This window comes from Myzus persicae, unplaced genomic scaffold (assembly GCF_001856785.1).
Source record: "Myzus persicae strain clone G006 unplaced genomic scaffold, MPER_G0061.0, whole genome shotgun sequence".
Lineage (NCBI taxonomy): Eukaryota > Metazoa > Arthropoda > Insecta > Hemiptera > Aphididae > Myzus > Myzus persicae.
In genome coordinates, this window is record NW_019100608.1 from 7,891 (window position 1) to 24,514 (window position 16,624).

Here is a 16,624-nt window from a genome sequence, read left to right on the forward strand (position 1 = left end):
CAACTCCAAAAACTGGAATTTCAGTATAAACACACAAATAGGTAGTTTTTTTATCTCTAACTATTATAACTTTATAAAGTTAAAAGTTATTTAATAAAGGTATGACACAAATGTATGCTAGTAATTAGTAAAGTTTGATCGTTTAAAACTCTGTTAACCCTAATTTTGTTATTATTTCATATTTTTTATTAGTCGACAATGTAAAACAATGTGTTAATTAATCGTGTATTATCAATGACAACAAATAATTATCAACACTGATTATCTTGCAGTATTCTCATACAAATCGATGTGTCGCACGACTTTTTTTTTAGTTGGCGATTCGGACGCGAAAAACGTGCGACAAGCGCAAAAATGATGTGATATATCGTTTCGTATGAGAATTTTGCAAAAAATACGACTAGAGTGTTTATTTTTACATTCAAGATAATATTCTCAAAATAAATTTAAAAAACTCAGATTTTGAAGTTAGAAAAAAAATTCCAAAAAAATCTTCATTGTGGCATTTACTTTAACGAGATAGTTATCGTATATTCCAGAACATGGGCCTTTCCTATTTCCACTGTAATTTTGTAAACCCAGGCGGCTCACGGTGCGTTGTTTACGACGACCGACGCCACACTAACCTAACCTTTCGCCAGTACTTAATTGAATATGATTTGACTAATTATTTCTGAATCTATTACCGTTTTAAACTTTGCTTATATAAAACTATTTCATTTTGTATGTACATTGTCATTTCCTCATTAATCATTAAATGTTACAAAATTAATATATAAAATTCATTTTTTTCCAAATACAATGTCGATGTTCGAACATTTTAAGGAAATTCTTCTTCCAAAGTGTGTGGAAATGTTTCAATGTTATTTTCTTTTTACACACAGTTTATTAAACTATATATCATTATCATTCACTTGTATATTTAAAAACATAAAGTTTTTTCTTACAGTCATAAATATACTATTATTGATTACACATTGTTCAAAGATCACAAATTACATTTTTCAATTTTCTCTATTCTACGATACCATTTTGTTAGACTATTGTCATATTGTGTCAATTATGTGTATTATAAGGTTTCAACAACCACCCATTGTATTTATGTAACAATATTTTTAATAATTAAAATTGAAAATTTGAAATATTTAAACTAATGTGGTCCATTTTTTACAGAATACACGAATTAAATACCTGAACGTGTAAGAAGGACATGATGGCTGCTGCAGGTGATAAAATTGATTTGAAACAAAGTTACACCTCAAAACAATTGATGTAATCATAATGGTCAACTGTAAACTGTAGAGATTCCACCAGGATATTATTGAATGCTTCCGCCTTTGCTTCTATTTATCTTACATTTTTAATTTTGCATATTCTATGATAGTATATAGTTTGACTCTTTTCATATAGTATTGATTATGTATATTTTAAGGTTCAAACATCAACTCATTACCTGTATGTAATAATATTTTTAATAATTCTCCGTAATCAGTATTGGATATTTGAAAAAAAAACTTTACCAATTGTACTCGCTGTACATTGTGTCATTCATCGACTACATTTAGTTTTCAAAAATTTGAGTGAACGCTTACATAAGTCATTACAATATGTAATTTCAGCTATAAATAAAATCAAAAATAATTCATTGAACAATAGATTGTCTGAACAACTTTGTACTGAATATGATTAAGAATTCCATCAATTATTATTACACACAAAAGATTGTTGGTTGTCGAAGTGTGCCTGTTTAGACTGCTTCTTTAAGTTGTTTGACTCGTTGCTTGAGTTTTTAAAAACTAAAGATGATATTTTACATGGCAACTGAATTAATTATAGAAATGACATTGCTTATTTGACTGAATTGTTTTGAAAAATCAATGAAACAAATTTGCAGCTTCTGTTTGATGATTTGAATTTAATCAAAACAAAAAATATTATTTCTGCATTTTTGATCAAACTTCTTATGTACAAAATAAATGTAGGATGAAAAGAATTTATACAATTTCCAAATCTATCAATGTTACAAAAAAATGATGAAGATTGAATGACATAATGTCAACACCTGGAAGCACTACATTCCGATTTCAACAATTGATTTGAGGATATTCTGAAAATGGACATACCCAAATGGGTTTTAGATCCATTTTCAAAGACAGAAACCATAAATTCTGCAAAATTGGGAGAAGAATTGATAGAAGTAACCACAAATAAGGAATTAAAATTAAAGCTCAAGGTAGGTTACCAAGTATTCTGGCGACAAAAGCAGATACCTATCATTTATCGCGGATTGTGGGCTGTTGTTCAAACATTTTTTATCGCATCGGCATCATACTACTTGGTTGAAAGTGGATTTAGTGCAGTACCCAATCTACTCGCTAAAAAAAGACAATGGTTACAAATAACTAATCGTGTGGACTTAAGAATGCTGCTTACGAAAGTCGAGCTTACTATCAACGAACTTCTAGCAAAATACCAACCACATCCATCTCATTTAGATATTTTTTTTCATTTATACCTATACATTATATATATATTTATAAACAATAAATTTCATTTTTCATTGTATACTTTTGTATTCGGGTGCCTTTCGAAAACAAATATCTACATCTGAAATGTCACTGAGCGTAATAAACTTTTCTGCACATAAACTAAATTGTCACCTCTGAAAATGATCAAACTAAGTAGTAGGTAGACTTGCAGTACACTTTTACACTAATAAGTATAGTCTATGCTGAATGGTATGGTTCAATATTATCTTATCGTATTATCTTTATTAATAAAACGACAACGACAATAAATCTTGTATGTTATCTAATCCAATCCGGGTCATATCTACCTAACAATATAAATTTCAAACATTAGCGAAAACCCAATCGATATTCTTTTTAATATTAACTAGTATATATTATATAGTATATAGTATATATTATATATAAGCGAGCATATTTAGGCATTTTATAGAATAACTAGTTATTTAATAAAATAACTTATTACACACATTGTAGAAATTCGCTAGAGCAAACCGGTGTGCGGTACCGTACCGATTATTTTGATTCTGATTCATGACTCTGGTTCATGTTGATCTACACGACACCGGTCCGGTTTAGATAGAAATTCGGAATATTGATCGGTTTACCCCCACTTTTTTATTTAGTTGATATGAGTTACCCGCGTTTTTTTAAATATCTTTGTCATAACTTCATTAAAATTGTAATAATAGGTAATTATTAATGTATTATTTTCCCGCACTTTTCGTACAATTAAGTAATTAATAATAGACATATAAATCGTATAATATAACACACACACACACACACACATATTATATTATATAAATAAATAAGTTTAATATTTGTCATTAATTTTTATTTAAATTTTTAATTTCATTCTGTCATTTGAAAAGTTTTATCATTAAAAATGGATAAAAATAATCCTAGATTTAAAGTATTAAATGATTTCATTATGAGTAAAACTAACATAAGTAATTTTGTAGTGCAAGGATGTCCTATTCGTGAAAGTGAGCTTTGATGCTGTTGTTTAAATAACTTCATAATAATATTATTATTAATAATATTTTATTTGTAAATACCTACTTATTAGATGTATTAGTTCATCTTAACGAATTTACTTTTAATGATACATCACTTGAAGAAGATATGATAATTTTAACTAATGCTGAGAATGAGAGCAAAAACAAAATTAAAATTAAAATTAAAGGTTTTGCAGAGTTATTGGTACCAAAATTCACAAATAAAGAATTCAAGTCTCATTTTCGCTTAAACAGATGTAGTATTAAGGTAGTCTGACTTATTAGATATTCATCTTTACATTATATCTTATCCTTATGCTCCTAACTGAAAAAGGCTTAACATATTTGCTACCTAGGTTCTGATGGAATGTATTGGTCCTGCTTTGTTACAATCAGGTATAAAAATCAATGTCGAAAAACAGATATTAATATTTATATGGTTTATGGCAAATTGTGAAACACATCGGTGAGGATATTCCTACTAAATAATAATAATTCATTACTAGGAATGTGAATTTGTTGGAAAGTGCATTTTTTTTTTAGTAATTGTGAAACGTAGCATTGTAAGTACATCATTTGAATTATGTAACAAGGAATCCATTTATGAAACTTTTATTTTTGCATTTTTATACGTTTTTATTTTTTTGCGTTTGTAAATCATATTTTCCTTTTTTGGTATTTTTAATTAAATTCTGCCAATTGATATTTGAAATACAATTATAAATGTTTCAGGTGAAATTCAAATTGAATCAACATTTTTATCATTTTTTTATTAAATAAACACATTTTTATGTATGTACTATGTATAATATCCTATAATACCAATATAATTATAAAAATTAAAATAAAAACCATTTTAAGTGCACTTTATACTATATTTTTTGGCATTTTTTAAAGTGTTTTAGTGCATTAAATTCACAGCCCTATAATCATTACTAGGGCTGTCAAATATAATATACATTTACAGTCTTACAGACCAATTATAATTTGACTATTTGAGATACAATTAATATGCATTTCAGACAAATTGGTAATCGCTTTAACATAGCAGAGAGTACAAGCCATGGAATTATAACAAACTGTTTATTAGCTATAAATGATGTAGCTAGTGAGATAATTGTATGGCCTACAGGAGTAGCTGCATTAGAAAATATTGAAAAATTTAATTCTTTAAGAGGATTAAGCTCATTTCCAAATGTATTTGGCTGTATTGATGGGTGCCATATAAATACTTTATTCCCATGGGAAAAAAGAACTAAAATGCCAAAGTTGGATAGAAATATGTTTTGCAACAGAAAACAAGTTCCATCTGTTGTACTGCAAGTTGGTATTCCGTGACTGTTTTAAATTCAATTGTTTAAATAGATATTTTAGTTATTCATTTTATTTTAGGGAATTGTTGATGCCGAGATGAAATTTATTGATGTGTTTGCTGGTTGGCCAGGGCGTTCTCATGATGCTCGAATCTATCGATGCAGTAAAATTGGCCAATTAATCCTTAATAATCCATTGTCTTTGTTCCCAAAATCATGTCATATTCTTGGTGATGGTGCCTATCCACTCACCGAAGGCCTCATGACACCATATAAAGATAATGGTAATCTAAGTTTGAGACAAAAAAATTTCAACTACAAGCTGAGTAGCACAAGGGTTTTAATTGAGCAGGCATTCGGCAAATTGATCTGCAGATTTCGAAAACTAAAGTGTGTAAATGTATTTTTATAGATAATTAAAAACTTTCTAATGTAATTTAATTTTAGGCACATGGACTTATACAAAAAAGATTTTTGTGGCAAAGTGATAACTGCTGCATGCTGCTTACATAATATATGCATATCTAACAAAGATACATTTGATGCTGCTGTACCTAGTCAAACTGAATTGAACTTACAGGAAATAAGAAATGAAGTTATTAGCGGTACAACCAAAAGAAATTTAATTTGTGATACATTAACCATTAATTAAAAAAAAAAATAAATAAATGAATAAGTTTAAAACACTGTTATTAATGTTATAATATATCCTTTTTATCTTTAATATTAATTATTAATTACATAACATTATAATAGAGTACAAAACAATAAAAAATTTTCTAGTAATAAAAACAAATTGAAAATGTAAATAACAAAATAAAAATAAAAACTGGCCCTCTCTTTACTATACCAATGAAAAAACTTTGTAATACTGGTCTCAAATTAAAATATTGAAAAAATAAGTACATTATGTGTTGATGTCATAAATTTTTTTGAAAAGTTCCATCTTTTGAATTTCAATTTGATTTGCATCATCTAATTTTTTTAATAATTTTTCTTGAGTATTCAGCATCATTTCATCTCTTTTTTCCAACTTGTCAAGACTAATAGTGAAAAGAGTAATATTTATCATAATGAATCATAGTATATTTTAAGTGAATGAAACAAATGAATAAAATGAAGCAGATCAAATAAAAGGAAGTTTAGAATAAAAGCATTTGTTTAAAACCAAAATGACTAAATAAACATAAATATAATTATGAATTTTGCTAACCGCATGTTTAGTTGATTTGCATTATTATTAGTTGCCTCTAGTTGATCATTTCTTAACTTTTCAAACTTAGTAAACCAAGCAGGTATCTTTTCATGACTGTTTTGGCTAAATAAAGGTTTTGGTGTTCCTGTAAAAGATGATTCGGATGTTGTTGAAAGTGATATTGAAGATTCTAACTCTGGCATTTCAATAGAACTGTTTGTAACTTTGGTTGACTCATGTAACAAATCTAAAAATTTATTAAAATCAGTACAAAAGGATAGATAGATAATGATTTATCAATCATTAATGAAAATTCTAAATTTAATACAATACATATTTTTAAAATGTAAGTATAATAAATTTAACTTTCATTAATGAATAAACAATAATATTAAAATTATTTAAGTAATTTAGTAAAATAAAAATATTTACTTTTTGGTGGTGAAATTGTTTGTCTGGCTGTAGATGATATGGCATTTTCTATTAATATATAATACTGCCATTTTATTCCACCACTCCTAGACTTTTTAGATGCATCCCTCACTTGTCGAAAACGAGTTAATAACCTTCGCCATTTTTCGTCGCATTGCTTAGGACTTACATTAATATTTTTTGCTTTCATTTCTTTTGAAATCACATCCCACTGTTCTAATTTTTTTCCCTTTTTTTTGATCTTCTCAAATTTTTCATGGCAAGCTCCTCTTAATGTTATTAGTAACTTGGTAGCACTTGATGACCACGAATCTAAAATAAAATACAAATATAATACCTATTAAGTTGAAACATAAATTGTAAATATAACATTAAATATTTAATTGTATTAACTTGAATCCTTAGTTTCTGTATCTTGTATACCAGCAGCACTAACATCAAGTTCAGAAATATAATCATTTTCCAATACTAAAACCAAAAATAAGGGTACATTGTTATATTATATTTTATAAAAATTATCTTTATATTTTAATTTAGTCATCTATTTACAATCTACTACTTGCCTATATTGCAATTGCTAAAATCGGATTTATGATATTTATAAGGTAATTAAATATAATACTTGAATGTTTAATCACAGACAGTCAATTTATTTTTAATTTTTTACCATACAATTGTAGAAAATTAAGTAATCTAATATTGTACAATTTTGTTTGAATGTTTGTTGTAACTTGGTAGCTATTTACGTTTTTATGTATTTTTAATATTTTATAAATAATCTACATATTTTAAAATTGTCCCAACAATTTTTGTTATCTATTTGCCCTTTCAATTATATAGCATCCCTTGCCCTTTTTTTACCAGTACGCGCCTGAATATATCATATTATATTATAATATAATATTATAGAAATTTAGAATACAGTATTTAATTAGGTTTATTTACTTGAATCCGTGGTTTCTGTATCTTGTGTACCAACAGCACTAACAAGTTCACTATCAAGTTCAGAAATATAATCGTTTTCCAATACTAAAACCAAAAATAAAGGTTCATTGTTAGGTATATTATATAAATTGGAGTAAACATTTTAATATGGTTAGAATATAGCTATACCTACTCATTATTAGTTTAAGCTAATACAATATACATTATATTATAATATTATAAGTACCCAGTCTTGTAAAGTAGGTACTTGAGTAAAAGTATTTGAGTAAAAGTATTCAAATACTTTTTAAGTACTTAAATACGTATTCTAAATACATTTGAAAAAAGTACTTGGGTATAGTATTTGAATACTTTTTTGAAAGTATCTGTATTTAAAATCAAATACTATTTTTAAATACTTTTTTTCGTTTTATTTTATTACCAAATTTAAATTGAATAAAAAAAATTTGAAATTGTACAAGATTTTTATTTATAGATCGTTCATGGTGTGTTTTGGTAGGTATATTGTAATATTTTTAGTGGCCTATACTAGGTTATGTGTATCCATTTAATTGAATGTAATACAGTCCGTCGATTTCCTAATAAAATCGGAAATACCTTTGTCCTTTACTCGAATTATGTATAAAATTATGCTATTTAAATGCAATAAATTATTTATTACAGATTAAAAAATCAAAATATGATTAGAATAATTTTACATGTAACTACTGTAAATCAAATAAAAAATAGTTTTAAAAAAAAATTGCAACTTTTCTTGATACCTAATAATAATAATAGCTACTATGACACATTTATAAAATTAATAATGAGTAATGAATGAATATTGTATAGTGTATACTGTATAGTCAATAAGACTATATTTATAATACATTATATTGTTGTCAAACTGTCAAAGTATTATAATTATAGTATTTGGTGGACATCATACACCAAAGACCAAAAAATGCTGAATTATTCTTATTCTAATTAATTTAAGTAAAACTAGAGTGCTAAAATAAAAAATTAATTTAGTTGACTAATAATTCAATTTATCTATAAGGTCATTAGGCCAAGGTAAAAAAGTAAAACATATTAAAAAAGTATTTGAAAGTATTTAAAAGTATCTGTAAATACTTTTTAAAAGTATTTGTATTTGTACTTAAATACTTTTTTTTCGAGTATTCAAATACGTATTTTAAATACTTTTTAAAAAAAGTATCTGTATCTGTACTTGAATACTTTTTAAAAGTATCTTTTACAAGACTACATAAGTACCTTGTATGTAGTTATCCATTATCTGATCCTCATCAACCTCATCAACAAAATTCCAAATACTTGACATCTTGATGACTTGAATAATGATTTATTGTATGTATTATAAGTAAGGTTTACTGTACTATAGGGTAATAAAATAAACTACTATACACAGCACCTTAGTGACATATAAGTAGCTTAGTCAAGTAAATATAATATTAAGTAATAACTAATAAGTACAAAACCAATTCTATTTATAAATTATTTGTTTATAAAAATATAAATTCCAGATAACTACGATAACAGAATAATTAGGGGGATTATTAAAAATTAGGAGGGGACGAATCGGGACCGGTGTTTTTAAACCACCTAGTTGTGGTGGTCTAAGTAAAAATAAACCGGTGCATTTTATTTTAAATCGGTTTAGTTCAGCGAATTTCTTTAAACCAAACCGATTTACATTTTAAGGGGAAATTTAAACCGGTTTGCTCTAGCGAATTTCTAGATTACCGCCTACATATTTATTGATAATGCCTCTTAATAATGGCTTTATGGTACCACACAACAAAAACTCGGTTTCTAAACAATGTCATAATAGCGTTTTTATACAAAACATTTAGTCGAGTTAAATATTTTGTTCATTTAAACTCACAAAATTGTAAAAAATTGCATTATAAAATTAAATAGGCATAACACATAAAGTGTATATCGGCTATACATTTAATCAGATTCGGTTTATCTTAACTGCAAAAAAAGTTGCGGAATCAATTAAATCTGGGTTTTTAAACATAACATACCTACCTACCTATATAATGTGATACATTTAAAAATGATTTGTTAATAATATAATAAAATATATCATACCTACTGAGAATTTGGTGTTTTAAAAACAGAGTTAAAAGTTCTTCAATACCTCTAACAGCACATAATTTGTACCTGAAATAAATTTAAATGCAACAATAGAATAACTTTGTTATGTTTTAAGTTGTTTATTTATGTTTTAACTGTATATAAATTATTATAATAATATAAAATATTTCTTAAAGATATTTTCTATATTAATATTCCAATTATTCTGTAATGCTATGGCCTGTTGTTTATAAATCATAAAGTTATTATTGATTATTCTGTTTTAAATTTTAATCTTTGATAGCATGCACATTAATAGGATGATATTTAAAGACTGCTTTTCCTGTGATTGGACATATTTCAACCATTTGCTTCTCAAATGCTTTACCTTTAAAGTGTGTGGTGTATCTGTCATGCATATGTTGTGGCAAAATACTGTATATTTCATCTACAGCTTTGACGGCATCTAAAAACACAAATATAAAATAAGATAAATAATCAAGAAATAATAATAAAAAATCAAATCTGTATTCTGTGTCAATACATAATTATTATTGTACTAACTGCCTATACAATATTTCTATAAAGATACCTAATTAAAGTTTTTTGTCATTAAAAAAAACCCAAGTCACACCAATCATTACACAAAGTATTTTTAGACATGAAAATCAATTCAATTTAAATGTAAAACAAAACAAAAAAAGTTAAAAATTAAATTAAACGGTTTTTTTATTTTACTTACGTTGATTAATTAGGTATTTTTATACTCCATAATTCAAAAATTTAAAATAAAGTATTACAATTATGAAATTTCTAATGTAAAAACTGATATAAATTCATGAAAAGCTACACAATAAAATATAAATAAAAATACATAAAACTGAATACCCACTAATTAGGAAGTAATATTATTATTATTGTATAAAAAAACTAACAATTGACATATTGTATGTGATGTAATATATTTAGGAAAATCTTGAATATCTTTTTGATTTCAATTCTTTTTAAGTATAAAGTAGGCTGTAGCCTGTAGGCAAGTGTCCATATATTACATTTTTAACTGGGGTTGCCAATTTCGATTACTAGGTATATCAGATATACTACCTAGGTTACTAGGAATACTAGGAATATGAACAGACAGCAATTAGTTAGAATGAGAGATCAAATTAATTTAACAAGTTGGTGTTCTTGTAGAAATTGTGAGAATGAACAGGTGATTGCGTATGTGCCTGGAGTTTTAAACTTCCTAATAATTCTTAAACTTGCGAAAACAATGTGCGTACAGCGGAAATTTTTTTATTCTTATGAAATATTAGATTATGATGTTTAAAAAATATTCCTAAACATATGGTTAGTACATGGCATCAAAAACAAAAAATAAGTTTAAACAATTTAATTGACAATCTAGCCATTTCTATGAGAAATAAATTATGACAATGTATTTTCTACCTACAATAACAATTTGCACTTTGAGTTAATTTGTGGATGACTACCTATTTGAAAAGTTAAAGTTACATTTTTTTTCCAGTGTGAATAGTGATACATAATAATATAGATTATATCCACCATGAGTAAATTAAAAATCTATTGAAACCAAACATTTAAAAAACATTTTTAATTTTAACTTGAACAATTATTTTTGAATCAACTGAAAAACTCTAAGTTATTTCAATTCTTAAATTAATTTTTATAAAATTAACTGAATAAGTTGAAAAAATGTTAAAATATTAACTATGCTATACAATAGGTGTCTAAAGAGTAGTTGCAATGGTTGTGTTAAATTTGAGTACAATAAATCATTGCGAAAACGAAAAACGATTCTGACGGAGACATTCTGTCAGTCTATAATATTCCTGAGTAAATGTTATGATATTATGGTGATTAGAGTAATTTAATTTACTATTAGGCATTAGTACTACAGTCAACAAGGGCGCCGTTATGTAGGTACCTATGTATAAAAGACAAATTTTTTTTTTATAATTTTTTTATTTTAAAAATTATAATTTTATGATAAGGGGCTGCTAACCATAGAACATGTATACTACAGTACTAAATAGAAATCTGTGATGCTAGCTGCTGGCTACAACTGTTCACAGAATCAGATACATAATTAATATTAAATAGATGAAACCTACTGGTATTAACCAATTAATAAGTACTGTATATTGGTACCGCAATAAGTTGTTAATAAAAAAAACTAACTTCTTTATCATTATTTTGTTTGTTTTCCAGTTCATTTACAACTGGTGATTAGTTTAATAGTTCGTTTCGAAAATTAAACTTGACAACACTCTAGTATTGATAATTATACCCAACAGTTTTTAGACTTAAGTTCTCAAAATATTAAGATAATTTGATCACACTCATCATATTTGTTTTATAGAAGCTTGAAACAATTAATTTTATAAATAACCTAAAATTATCAAATCAATGGTCACTTTTACTTATAAAAAAATGCATTTTAATTGCGTAATTAAAATGAGTGCTGAAAGATTAAGTTTTAACTAGATATCTACATAATATTATAATTCATAAATAATTTTTACATTCCCTACCTATATGAAAGAAGTAAGAAATTCATAAAAAAAATTATAAAAATAAAAATAAAAAAAATAAAAAACCTTTAAAAATGTAATAAAAGTTTTCCCATACGTGTTTTCCTACCTTATAACAAGTCAAACTATTTTTTTTATAAGAGTTTGATGTTTAATTTTTGTTTAAATTAGATTTTCAGCCATAAATTAACGACATTGATATCGAACGGTTTTTTTTTCATTTTGTTGTAGTTCAAAAGCTGTTAACCATAGATAGTAGATACTTTATTTTAATAGCAGTTGAGAAATATTAAATATCTACAGTCACCATGCTTTTTTTATAAGAACCTATTTAGAGTTCACATTTTCACAAAATTCTTCAAAATTTAGTCATCTTTATCAAACAATTATGAAATAGTCAATTTTTATACTAAGGATTGAACATTTAAAACTCTCATAAATAGATCATACTGCAGACAAAAAATCTAAAAAATATATAAACACAGTTTTTCCGACAGACATTTTAATTTCAAATTTCCACGAAATTATAGATATATTGATACAAACAACAACGATTTTAGTTATTTGGCTGTAATTTAAAAATATTGTTCGTGGTTATTTGAAACTTTCAAAGTACCTACATCATCATATTTTATACTCACAATGACATTTTTAAACGCAAATTAATTTAACTCATAATATTGCTATTGCCCAATACTTAATGGTAAAATAAATAATATCAACAAATATAACTACTTCGTAAAAATGTTAATATTATAGGCAGGTGACTGTGTTTTTGTATACATTGATTGTATATCATTGAATTTAAATTTAACACGCCGGTTATTGCAATGATCTACAAGACAAATAATGTACAGCAGACCACTTACCATTTTTTTAAAAATTTCTATTCGCATATTTTATAATTGTGAGGTATTTTATTCATTATACATATAAATTTCAGTTTTCACATTTCAAGTTATAAATAGGTAATTATAATAATGCAATTACTTTAGACTCTTAACTAAAATGTACATTATTATTTATTTATGCGATTTATTGTTTATTTTCATTTTTAATCGTTCAGCAAAATATCCCCTAAACAATAATGGTTAATATGGTTAATAAAATTACGAAAAAATATAGATAATTGTATGACTTATGCCTACGTCAAATTTAATGTTCTTCTATATATTTTTAAACGTACGAAGTAAACACTAAAAAGCGTGTAAGTGATTGTAAACAATATAATATCAAGAGCCTTATATTAAATGTTCATGCTTTTTGACGAAACCACTAAAATTGTATTGACATTTATAGAAAAAAAAAATGTAAATTGAAAATGTCCGTTGACAGCTCAAAACGAGTCAAAATATTTTGAACATTTGATCGAGTATATGAATTGATGAAATAAACATAATGTGTACCTAAGTTTCATGTTTCTTCAGTTAATCGCTACTGAGAAATCGAGTCAATATATACGAGTATATGTCAATAATATGTTGTAAAAATTTCAACTTCAAACGCTCATAACAATTTAATTTGAATTAACGGTAAAAAATTTTTTTTTGATAAAGTTAGACAAACTTATAAGGAAACAAGTATTAATTTTTTTATACCTTGGATATATAAAAAAAAATACTATGAATTTCTAACTCAAAATAATTTGCTAATTTTCGAGATTTTTACGAATTTTGTCAAAATTCTAAATTCAAAAGCGCATAAAAAAACCATTGCAGATTAAAGCTTATTTTTTTTTTCCACTAACAACAACTTACGAGGAACCTATTGTATTAAATTTACAAGTTTTTTGACCTAGCGAAAAATTTTTCATTGGCATTAGTTTAAAAAAACAAATAATAATCGAAAATGTTGATATGCCTATTTATAGTTCAATGAAATCAAAATATTTTGAAAATTTTACAGAAAATTGCATGTATCTACAGTCATTTTTTTAGAGTTATACACTAAAAACCAAAATCGATGTTTTCGATAACTGATTTTGAACCGTATTTCTTTAATTTTTTGTTGTTATACCTGTCGCTTTTGAAAACTATTGGGAATTTTTTTACTTTGATCTCTCGAATATAACAACTAGATTCGTTTTCCTACTATTAAAGTCGCTGTTAAACAAAATTGAAACACTTTTACTGCCCCAAACCGTGATGACAGACACAAAAAAAAAAAAATAAATAAAAAAACACACATCATGTAAAATCAATACATTCATAGTTCGGATCAGAATCTAAAATAGATAAGTACAGCAGTAAGGTGTGATATTTTTTATATTAAAAATCGAAAAGGATTGTCCAACTGCAATAATTTTTTTTTTAAAACACAGGTTTTTCACGAAATTAAAATCATTATTATTTATCCTTTAAAAAAATAGACTAAATGTATGAATTCGATATAGTATATAATCAACCACAGATTCTATTTCTATTTTCTAGATACGAAGAATTGACAAACATAATGAATTGTTCAAGTGTTAATTTGAATATGTGAAGTCTTTTAAAAATAGCAAAGTATAATATAAACAAACGCATAAACTAAAAAAATGTATTTATTAGGTAATATAGTTTTTAAATCAAAAATAATTTGGAAGATATTGAGTTTACTTGATAAATTAAAAAAATTAATTGATAGTACTTTTTTTCAAGCGTACAAGTTTTTACTGTGTGATGATATTGACGATTTTGAATGCACATTTGAACATTTTTCGGAGCATAATATAGTTGCATACATACACCAATTCAGGCGTTTTTTAGTGCATAAACTTACGAGTCCCGATAATGAGATAATTAGAGTAAATAGTTTTAAATAGGTAGTTAGCTAAAAATCATTGTCATTGTAGCTTTTGAGTTTTGATCGAATAAAAAATAATAGTAATAAAAATACAAGCGATCGTAATTACCCAAAAATGATGAGATGTCTGGATATGCATATTTTTTGACACTTGATTCTATGCTGATGATTCGAAATCCAGCATTGACGAACATTTCTCTCAATTCATCTTGTGAAAACAAATCTTGAGCCATGTGCTGTAGGTCCTGCATCAATTTCAAAATCAATTTTAAGTATCGATAAAAATAGTAAAAATCCTCTATGAAATCAAAAGTAGGTAACATAAAATTTAAATCGATTTATATCAAAATTAATTGTACAACGTTTATATACAATAACAATTTGATTTAAAATTCAAAAGAAATTTGGTTCAAATTAGAAATTCAATAATAACTAACAAGTATATATTGTTTATTGGTAAGTATTTTCGATTATTTAACCCTTCCACAGCCTCACGTAAAAATGAGTGAAAGAAACTCACGAACAACGATCCTCTGATGGAAATCAAAATTGAAATCGTAAAAATGTAAAATCGTTAACACATTTAAAAAATTAAAATATCAAAATTAATTAAATAGATATTGTGCAACGAAATAGAAAGTACGAAATTATGAAATCCATAAACTTTTTTAAATTTAAATCAGAAAAATCTAATATTGTTAGCAAAATTGAAATCAAAATCAAAAAATTGTAATTCGTTTTCAAGCCTTGAATAAAATAAAGTTCGCTTAAAGTGTATATTATAAGTTGAATTTGTATGGGTGTCACTTTAATCACCATTAATAGGTTAACCTCGAGGTTTTCGACTGAGTATATAAATTTTCTTAACTGTTAATAAATAAAATGGTAAATTATTTTATTAATTGAAATAAAACCTAAAAAAAGATAAATGGGTAACTACTCACCTTAACATATTTTTGCCATTCTTCGTCCATACATTTGTACAATTCAACCAACGGATTGACTAACAAGAAGTTAATCAAAATTTCTCCACCACTTCCCAACATCGTGTGCAAATTAAGCAAGGAATCGGCTTTATTATGAACCCAGTGAAAGCAGAAAAATGAAAAAATTTTGTTGAATCCGCGGGAATAAGAAGAGTTGCAGTCGTCGGCGTTTTCGATATCCAGAGCTTTGAAATCGATCTCGGAGTTCCCAAACGTTTTTTTAGCATATTCTACCATTTATACGGATTTGTCAACGCCAATCTAAAAAATCGACATCGTCATAAATAAATAGGCAGGTACAATAATCAAAAACAATATTTACAACAATTATCATATTATTCCAAGCGACTTAAATAGAGTTACATACCAACTGTTTGATTTTATTTTTCAAAAAAGGATAAAGGATATCTGACGTCACGTCACCCGGTCCACACCCTATGTCCAAAACTATTTCGTTTGAAGTCCACACCATTTTCTCGATATATGCAGTCAAGGTATCCTTGGCTTCCTTCTGCTGCATACCGTTGTGTTTGATGTACCTCTCTGGGCAATGCATTTTGACAGACTAAAACCGATGTCTAATGAAACGATCTCTTTTTATAGGCTGCCCCTCGAATACAAACACATCTAGCTGGGTGCAAAACGATTCTATAATACCCACCTAAAGGAGCTCCTTATATTATATATAACCATGCATGATTTCCATAACAAATACGACATTATTGTAAAGCAACAATATGTCGCGTTGGTATATTTGTGTACCAAAGAATAGCCGTCCGTCCAGGAAGGTAGGTGGTTACTTA

General features: G+C 26.2%; 3 protein-coding genes across 3 annotated transcripts; 1 reads left to right on the forward strand and 2 right to left on the reverse strand.

Annotated features, from left to right (window-relative positions):
- The first annotated feature begins 4,447 nt into the window (after nucleotides 1-4,447).
- On the forward strand, nucleotides 4,448-5,495 carry LOC111036625 (protein ALP1-like). Its single transcript, XM_022318723.1, has 3 exons — nucleotides 4,448-4,852; nucleotides 4,922-5,232; nucleotides 5,290-5,495. The coding sequence occupies exons 1-3, from the start codon at nucleotides 4,541-4,543 to the stop codon at nucleotides 5,492-5,494; spliced, it is 828 nt and encodes a 275-aa protein (XP_022174415.1). The 5' UTR covers nucleotides 4,448-4,540; the 3' UTR covers nucleotide 5,495.
- A 131-nt stretch (nucleotides 5,496-5,626) lies between these two features.
- LOC111036610 lies at nucleotides 5,627-9,585 on the reverse strand. The gene is made up of 7 exons (XM_022318700.1): nucleotides 9,512-9,585; nucleotides 8,669-8,789; nucleotides 7,415-7,498; nucleotides 6,863-6,937; nucleotides 6,470-6,781; nucleotides 6,056-6,284; nucleotides 5,627-5,885 (listed from the first exon to the last, which is right to left on the reverse strand). The coding sequence occupies exons 2-7, from the start codon at nucleotides 8,733-8,735 to the stop codon at nucleotides 5,750-5,752; spliced, it is 903 nt and encodes a 300-aa protein (XP_022174392.1). The 5' UTR covers nucleotides 8,736-8,789; nucleotides 9,512-9,585; the 3' UTR covers nucleotides 5,627-5,749.
- A 160-nt stretch (nucleotides 9,586-9,745) lies between these two features.
- On the reverse strand, nucleotides 9,746-16,409 carry LOC111036602 (juvenile hormone acid O-methyltransferase-like). Its single transcript, XM_022318688.1, is given in 4 exon segments — nucleotides 9,746-9,962; nucleotides 14,945-15,080; nucleotides 15,780-16,082; nucleotides 16,189-16,409. Coding segments are annotated over 4 exon segments (804 nt in total). The 5' UTR covers nucleotides 16,378-16,409; the 3' UTR covers nucleotides 9,746-9,786.
- Nucleotides 16,410-16,624: the final 215 nt, after the last annotated feature.

Coding starts and splice junctions, on each gene's coding strand:
- LOC111036610 (XM_022318700.1), bottom strand. CDS start 8,735: ATGTCAAGTATTTGGAATTTTGTTGATGAGGTTGATGAGGATCAGATA. Junction 6,938..7,414: donor TACAGAAACCACGGATTCAA/GTAAATAAACCT, acceptor TTTTGGTTTTAG/TATTGGAAAATGATTATATT. Junction 6,285..6,469: donor AACAATTTCACCACCAAAAA/GTAAATATTTTT, acceptor ATAAATTTTTAG/ATTTGTTACATGAGTCAACC.
- LOC111036625 (XM_022318723.1), top strand. CDS start 4,541: ATGCATTTCAGACAAATTGGTAATCGCTTTAACATAGCAGAGAGTACA. Junction 4,853..4,921: donor TTCCATCTGTTGTACTGCAA/GTTGGTATTCCG, acceptor ATTTTATTTTAG/GGAATTGTTGATGCCGAGAT. Junction 5,233..5,289: donor TGCAGATTTCGAAAACTAAA/GTGTGTAAATGT, acceptor ATTTAATTTTAG/GCACATGGACTTATACAAAA.